This window comes from Hemicordylus capensis, chromosome 8, assembly GCF_027244095.1.
Source record: "Hemicordylus capensis ecotype Gifberg chromosome 8, rHemCap1.1.pri, whole genome shotgun sequence".
NCBI classification, from domain to species: domain Eukaryota; kingdom Metazoa; phylum Chordata; class Lepidosauria; order Squamata; family Cordylidae; genus Hemicordylus; species Hemicordylus capensis.
Window position 1 is genome coordinate 24,678,157 of NC_069664.1, and position 8,115 is coordinate 24,686,271.

Consider the following 8,115-nt stretch of genomic DNA (forward strand, 5'->3'; position numbering starts at 1 on the left):
TTGGAATCACCTTAGTGAGACTACTACGGTGGGGGTGAGGGGAATGCTTTAGTCATATACAGCAAAACTGGGCACCACTTTCACCATTTGTGCCAATTGCAATGGAGTAGTGTTGGCACAATTTAGTAGTATGTTTTTTTTCGTCTTGGGCTTCTCCACCCTCTGTTGACTTTGGCTTGGTTTGGCTTGTAGCTTTCCAGCCTGTGCCCCCTGCATCTTGAAAACTGGCCCATCCTTAGAAATGTGCTGAGTCACTCATTGAAAAGTTGAGACACTCTGATTGTTCATTGTAACAAAATATTGAGTTGACTGCTTCTGTTTTGCATGTGTAAGCAGATGCTATGGCCATTCTAAATGTGGGGACCATGAAGAGATGGGCCTCCGTTAGCGTTAGATCAGGAGCTAGGCTTACTCACAGGGATGATTATATTATTGACTGACAGTGAAATCAGCCATGGTAATAACAGTGCTTTTGATTAGATGGCTTTCCAAGGTCTATTGGTTTGTGTTCTGATTCCATTTGCTGACATGGCGACTCCTGTCTTCCTGCAGGCCCTGGAGCAGTGCATGATGGGAACAATGGCGGATCAAGGAGAGCTGGCTGTGTCTGGCTGCTTCCCTTCCTTCTGTTGCACCTGCTGCCCAAGTTTTGACCCTGTCAACCATGGTGACAAGAAGAAATAAGAGTATTACAATTTTTTTAAATAATCATAATAGGAAAGAGAGTATATTATGAGGAAATCTTGGGGGGAAGGAAAGGGAGTCTGAAAAGCAAGAAGCGTCCAAATGGTTCTACTGATGTTTCAACACGACTGAGTGTTTCGTTTTCTTTCTTTCTGGTTTTTTTGTTTCTTTGTTTCCATTATTTTTCCCCCTGCCATGGACAAGTATGCAGCGGTTGGGGACCAACCTGTGCATTTGGATGAGTGACCACTCTCCCCCATTTCCCCATCCTGATTCTAGCAATCTAGCCGGCTCAGTCATTTTCTTTTCTCTCTGCCCAGTTCTCCTCCATGGAGGATAATGATGTCGGTTGCCCTATACACAGCTTTCCCCCACTTTTTTCCAATTTCCCTCTTCATGGATTGCGCTGTCATTTGTTTGAGTGCAAACGACAACAAAACAACTGCAGCCGACAAGCACGCCGACAAAACGACCACAAGTGACTGCAAGAATAAACACACACACATACAACGAGATTGTTGAGACATTGATTCATTGTACTACGTGGATATATCACGGATAATAAGGGATTCTGATTCATTATTAATTTTATTAATTATATTTTCTGATATGAGCCTAGAACTGTTAGTTCATAAAAAAAACAAAACGAACAAAAAAAACAAAACAAAAAAATGGGCAAAAAATGAGAAGTAAGTTTATTAAGTATTAAAAAAACGAATAGCGGGCTTCTTTACTAGGTTTACAGGAGGTGAAGTGTCGACGTCTCTGGTTGTTTGCATGAACAGTCTGGATAAGAGTTGACTAGTCCAGCGGAAAAGAAGAAACAAAGAGAGAGCGAAGATGAACAAGCAATGCCTCCACCAGCATTATCGAGTTTTCATTCATTATTCTGGTGTTCAACTCAAGAAGGTTTTCCACTGTCTTCATACTGTTTGGAAGTACAAAGGTTGATGCTCACTGTATGTTGAGTTAGATGGATATGCTTATTCTTTTTATGAGCTCTATAAATATATATATATATATACAGTATATATATATAAATATACATTATATATATATAATTATTATTTTTTGTTAACATTATAGCACATGATTTCTCAGCCCGGTCCTCCTCCTGACATTACTGCATGCTGTGTATGGAGTTAGCTGTGTATTGGTCTTTTCAGACACAAGGATAGAGTTTTATTGGTAACTGTGTAATTAATTCCTGCTGATTTTTATTTTATTTTTTTGCCTTCCCGTTGGCTATTTACATGTTGGAGACATTTATATATAAAAAAAGAAAACAAAAGAAAGAATGCAAAACAAAATTCTACAGTGTCTCTTTCCAGATTTCAGTTAATATGAGGGGAAAACCTTGATAACCAATCCACTTAATTTGTTTTCCCTGCTTTATACAACTCCAGATACAACAAGGATACAAAAGAAAGTAAGTTTCAAATAATAGTAAAAGGCTGCTCATGTGGAGTGCCAGGGTCCGCATGGATCCTGCTTCGCCCGTCCAGCCAGACCCAACTTCTACACCTGGCTTTTAGCCAAGGTTTCGGGCGTGAGCATGTCCTTGATTCTGCTGCCAGAATTGTGTGTGAGCTCTGGCTGCTTGCAGCCCAAGTGCACACAGAGATGGTTGCCTAGAGTGCCCATCTCATAGAGATATCTCCCAATGCGCCGTGCTCATCGTGTGGTGCATTGTGGGATACCCAGAGGCCCGGACGCAGTATCTGGGCCTCCAGAGAGCCACAATGGTCAGTGTGGCTGTGCAATAACATGCCCAAAGAGGAGACACACTGTCTGGGGGGAAGGTGAGTTGGACCCTGCCCTCCACCCCTCACCCACCTGCATGCGGGTCATATTTTCTGTGGCTACTACTCATTTTCTGTGGCTACTAGAGAAATCAAATTGTTTTGATTTTGTTGTCTCATTTCCTTTTCAGTGCACAGAAATGGAAAAATGTGCTTTGAAATAGAGGTTGTGGGATAGCCCAGTAGAAGGTTAATACTGGAAGGTTGGCTTTGACTTAACATTTTTATAAAAGATGTTCCATGTTGCTCCTTAGCCGGGTTGTGGTACCTCATTGTCTAGGAGGTTGTGCATATATAGTGACTGCAGAGAATTGGTGACCCTTCCACAAAAGTTCGAACTTTGGTGTAGAGGAGATCTGGGCTGGGGCAGCTAGTGGGATGCCAAGACAGTGGTAGGCAAAGTGTACCATCCAAATGCTTCAACATGCTTAACTGCTTTCTGGGGCATGCAATTGTTCGTAGTTGGGTTTAAAATGGCTTGTTAATGCGCTGTGGGGGGCAGAAATCTCTGAATTTCACTGGGCTCATTATATATAGATCTATGACCCTGAATTTAGAGTTACTCCAAATTAAAAACAATTGTGGGCGCGAGTGGGTGGGAAGGCTGGTGTGTGATCCCATGAAAATTAGAAGTATGTAGTAGATGACGTCATATGTTATGGAACCCACAAGTTGACTGCAGCTTCTTGTATTCTTGCCTTCTATGAGTTCCTAACTGTTCATGGTTCCCTTGCTTGCTCAGGATGGATCCTGGGTATCTTGTCTGCTTGAGCCTCTTTGCCTCTTAGGGTTCTTGCCTTCCTTCTGATTCCTCCCTGCTGATGGACTGACCTTCTGGCTTCAAGACCCAGCATCCCAACCTTGAGTTTGGTATTGGATTTCCCTTCATCAGGAGCCTCAACATGGTTACCTTGCACTTGCAGATGCTGACCATGCAACTACTATTCAAATCCCAGTTAGTAGTGACCAGATTGTAGTGGAGGGGGAATGCGCAAGGATGGAGCACTGTTTCTTCTTGGCTTCTCTGGCTGTTGGTGTGGGCATGGCCATGGGGGCACTGTTCCCTATAATAAGAATTCACAGGTGTTGTTGACTACCATCATCTCCAACCAAAGGCCATTGCGGCTCCAGATTCTGGAAGTTGTAGTCAACAAGATCTGGGAATCCCTGTTAGAGGGAACACTGCATGGGGGCTGTCATGGAGAGCACCTGCACTTCTGAATTTGAAACTATGTCACTGGTAGTGACTCTAGGCAAACGGTTTATTTGGAGGCTAGGAGAAAGCAAGCTTCCTCCCTCCCACACACCCCCATGGAAGGGAGCTGTGAGTCTCAAAAGCTGTGTTCTCTTTCACCAGCAGATATGGGTCTACTGAGAGTCTTCATCCTGCTTGCTTGGTTAACTCCTGTAAGTGTTGCACTCTATAGATGGATAAAGTATAGTGACTTTTTATTTATTTGTTTGCTTGCTTATTTGATTAATATACCACCCTTCCAAAAGTGGTTCAAGGCAGTTTACGTTAAAATAAAAAATACATAACAATTAAAAGCAAAAACCAATTAAAGGCAGGTTAAAATTACAATTAACACTAGATAACATTAAAACTAGATATCATTAAAAGCCAGGCTAAAAAGATAGGTCTTTAAGGCTCTCATGAACGCCTCCAAGGAAGACAATCCTCTTATATCATAGGAACATAGGAAGCTGCCTTATACTGAAGCTATTCCCACAATCACTGGAAGGGACCTTAGACCACTTTCCAGCGATCATGGGAACCACCGGGCTTGCCCACAAGCCTAGTGCTCCCAAGGTGTCTTGCCCACCTAAAACACCCTCCCCTTAAACGAGGTTAATGGAACAGGTGCTCTGTTAACCCTTTTTTCCTGCTTATGTGCCACCGTAGTGTGCAGCGACACATGAGTAGACCCCTGATATGGGGGTCTTCCCAGAATGCCCCACATGAGTGCCACGTGGCCCCCAATCCTGCAGCCCCCACTAGAGCCGGTAGTCAGAGCCGGTAGTTGGGTAGGTGGGGGGCCTTGGGGGTTGAATATGGAAGTGTTCACATTCACCGGTTGTAAGCCCATCTGCTATATATGGTGGGCAACCAGGGTGAAAAAGCCTCCCATTTTGCCTGCTTGCCTGGGACTGCAGAAACAGATGTCAGGGCTGGAGCACATCTGGCAGGCCAATACATGGCTGATGGGCTGCATTGGGCGAGTCACAAGTTCGGGACTTCTTGTATACAAATAACTCCAGTATCCCAGTTTGGTGAGTGGTTCACGTGGGTTGAGTGTGCCCTTTGGGAGGGAAGCCACTGAGTGTAAGCTGCAGAGCTGCAGGTAATGAGGTCTGGAGAACAGAGACATAAAAGTTAAAATTGGGATTTCCTTCGTTCCTTTCTCTTTACAGCCATTTCTCTATCACTTTATATAGCTGCTTGGATGTTAGTGCTAAAAGGGATTGTTAACCTCCTTGTCTGATCTTGTCCTTGACTGCAGGTTGTAGACTTTTGATCGGTGTTCTGCTGCTGCGGCATCCCTTCTAACTTTGATGGGTGAGCAGTAGAGAAGATACAAAAGTCATAAATCCAATCCATGTTTGGTCTTCACTGAAAGTGAAAGTGTGCCCAAATATTGTCTATGATGTGCTATTCCATTGCTGTCATCTAACATATGGAGACTTGCTAACTGGGCAAAGAGGCACCTTTTAAAAGTGGTGATTCTCTTTATTGAGCATGGGGAGAGCAACTGCCCTATCCATCCCTAGCACAATTTCCCTCCAGTGGCTGTTGCTGGTGTCTATCTTAGGTTTCTTTTTAGAGTGTAAGTCCTCTGAGGACAGGGAGCCATCTATCTATCTATCTATCTATCTATCTATCTATCTATCTATCTATCTATCTATCTATCTTATTTATGTATATGAACTACTTTGGGGGCTTTTGTCAAAAAGCGGTATATAAATATTGGTCGTAGTTGTATTCATATTCGACTTTATTCGATGCAGAAGCTGGAGAAGAATGGACTCGTGAAAAATGTAAAGAATGTCCTAGTTCTTGATGGTGCAACGGTTTGTTTAAGAGTGGCTGTGAGGTGGTCTGTATGGTTACACTCACCAAGGGACTGGCATGCCCCTGGTAAACCTGTATTATTTAGTATAACTAATTGCATCAATTGGGTCATGGCTTAATGAGTTCTTTCCTCTGTGATCCACATTCATGATGTTTCCTATACCTGGGAGGAAGCAAGGAAACATTGGCTTTTGTAGCCTGTGGTTTCTTTCTTCCAAAGGAAAGAGCTTCCTCCAGAGAAAGATAAGCTTAGGATATAACCTGTTATAATGATGTTAACCTCTATGGCAAGTGTAACATCTGTACCGGCTCCAACTATTATAACTGTCATGGCTGACTTTAGGGTGACCGCTATCAGTGAAATTCCACTGCACATGTAAGGATGGTGTGACTTGCTACAGGCCAGTTAACACAACCAAATGGGTGTGTGCTGTGAATTTTACTCAGTTCGTTCAAAATCCCCACCACTATCCCCAGTTTTCCACCACCCTCAAGCCTCAAAAGCTAGTCCAAGCAGGTAGGTCTTGCACGGCTTCTGGAAGATGCTCAAGTGAGTCTGTCCTGGAGCGGAATTCCATAATTCTGGTACCCTTTTAAACCTGGTGCATATATGGTATAATTAAGAGGGCAATCTCAGTGTCAACTGGTGAAGAGGCATTCTCTCAGGTATGTAAGATTTAGGGAATGTATGTGTTAAATAACATTTATTACTCTTAAAGATACTACTGTATCCAAAGCAGTATCATAGACTGAAAGGAAGCATTCACAAGTGAAAACAAAACATATTTCTTTTGAATATACATAGGCTTTCAGAACACAATCTCTGCCCACTATTTATTTATTTGAAAGTATGTATGTCCCTATCTTTCCGCTCTAAAAATGCCAAGACAGTTTACAACACATCTTCAAAAGAAAGCCATGAAAGCAATAAACAAAACAATTTAGAAAGACCAAGAGGTAGCAAATATTTTGAACCAGCAAAAGGAAATACTTTTTCACACAGCGCATAATTAATCTATGGATTTATCTGCCACGGGGTGTGGTGATGGCCACTACCTTGGATGGCTTTAAAAGAGGCATAGACAAATTCATGGAGGACAGGTTTTCAATTGCTACTAGTCTGATACCTATAGGCCATCTCCAGCCTCAGAGGCAAGATGGATGCTTCTAAATACCAGGGGGGAGTGTTTTCCGCTGACATCGCTCACCTGCTGCTGTGATGGGTAATCCTGTGTAGAATTGAGCCCATGGAAATCAGAGGTGCAGTTAGGTAATTTTGGAGCCTGGACCTAAAGGCCTTTGGAGCCCCCCCCCCTCCAGCTGCATTGTTTTTTAACACATAGGTTCTTGAGGACATGAAACCACCCCATCCAGGATGACAAGGGGTATGGAGGCCCTGGACTCCGTCCCCAAAGTCCAGGGGTAAGAGCGCCTCTGATGGAAATCAATGGGCTTAGCTCAGGTGCTCCTGACTTTACCTAGCAGTAGTGTAGCCACCATTGTGTGACAAAGTACTTACGTTTATTGCTCCTAAATTTCCTGGCAATCCGTTTCATGGGATGACCCCTGGATTTTCCACCTGGTAAATTTGCAGGTGGAAATGCTGAGCTGTGGAGACAGATTCCTAAGAGGAACTGCAAGGGGAATTCAAATTATTCTGGAAAGCCTAAACCTGGGAAATGGATCTCCACTATCCAGTCTATGTAGGGTTTTTTCAATTGCATTGCCATGGGTACTCCATCCCTCCCCCAGCATCCTGCTAGTTGGATAAATGCCCATGACAGTGACTCATTTGGACTAGGCATGCAAGTGTTCGCTGTGTGGTTGTCTGTAGGAACGCAACTATGAGTGTGAGAGAGTCTAGTGCAGTCTGCACATGTTTACTCAGAAGCCATGCTGCCTTCAATGAAGCTTATTCCCAGGTAAGTGTGCAGAGCGGGCTTCCGCCCAACAGCAGCAGCCTTTTTAATACCATTTTGTAACAGCTGTACCATTTAAATTCCTTTGGGGCACATTCGCAACATTTATGGAGTTTGCAGTTGCAAGCATCATATCCGCTCTCCCGTTTCCGAGAACTGTATATTCCCAGGAGTAATGGAGTGGCTGTTAACCCAGTTTAAGCCTCTGTTGCAGATGCCAGCAGGGAGTTGATCCTGGATTGCAGGTTCTGGTGCAAAACTCTCAATATATGTGTGCATCAGCAAAAGAGAGCTGGTGCTGAGGCTTCTAAGTTGACACAGAAGGAATGAAGGAAGATTTCTCTCCTAAGCTCAGGCAGAAGACTGTGGAGGCTGGACGACTGGAGACAGAATGCTAACGGGGAGCACCTGTTCCTGTCTGGCTGCCTTCACCTAGTTCTCTTCAGTTCTGATTGAGGCCAGCGCTGCACCTGTCCTAGAATGGACTGCACCATTCCAGGTAGCAGGGGAGTGTGTGTGTCTCATTTCCCAGTTCTTCCCTGCAAATAGAAAAGGGATATAGCTGGCAAAAGGACCAAGGCACGACCTTTTCTTGCAGGCATGCTAGTTTTCTATTTGCAAATGTCTTGATTTGAAAAAC

The 8,115-nt window shown here is 43.7% G+C and overlaps 1 protein-coding gene across 10 annotated transcripts in view; it reads left to right on the top strand.

Annotated features, from left to right (window-relative positions):
- The window catches only part of NTM (neurotrimin), a 769,818-nt gene extending 764,352 nt beyond the window's left edge, over positions 1-5,466 (top strand). For 8 of the 10 annotated variants that reach the window (XM_053269717.1, XM_053269718.1, XM_053269721.1 and 5 more), the window contains one exon: positions 553-5,466. In XM_053269717.1, coding sequence (XP_053125692.1) covers positions 553-653 — 101 coding nt within the window. In that variant the 3' untranslated portion in view covers positions 654-5,466. The remainder of the gene's footprint in view (positions 1-552) is intronic. The other 2 variants (XM_053269723.1, XM_053269726.1) reach the window with 1 other exon arrangement.
- Positions 5,467-8,115: the final 2,649 nt, after the last annotated feature.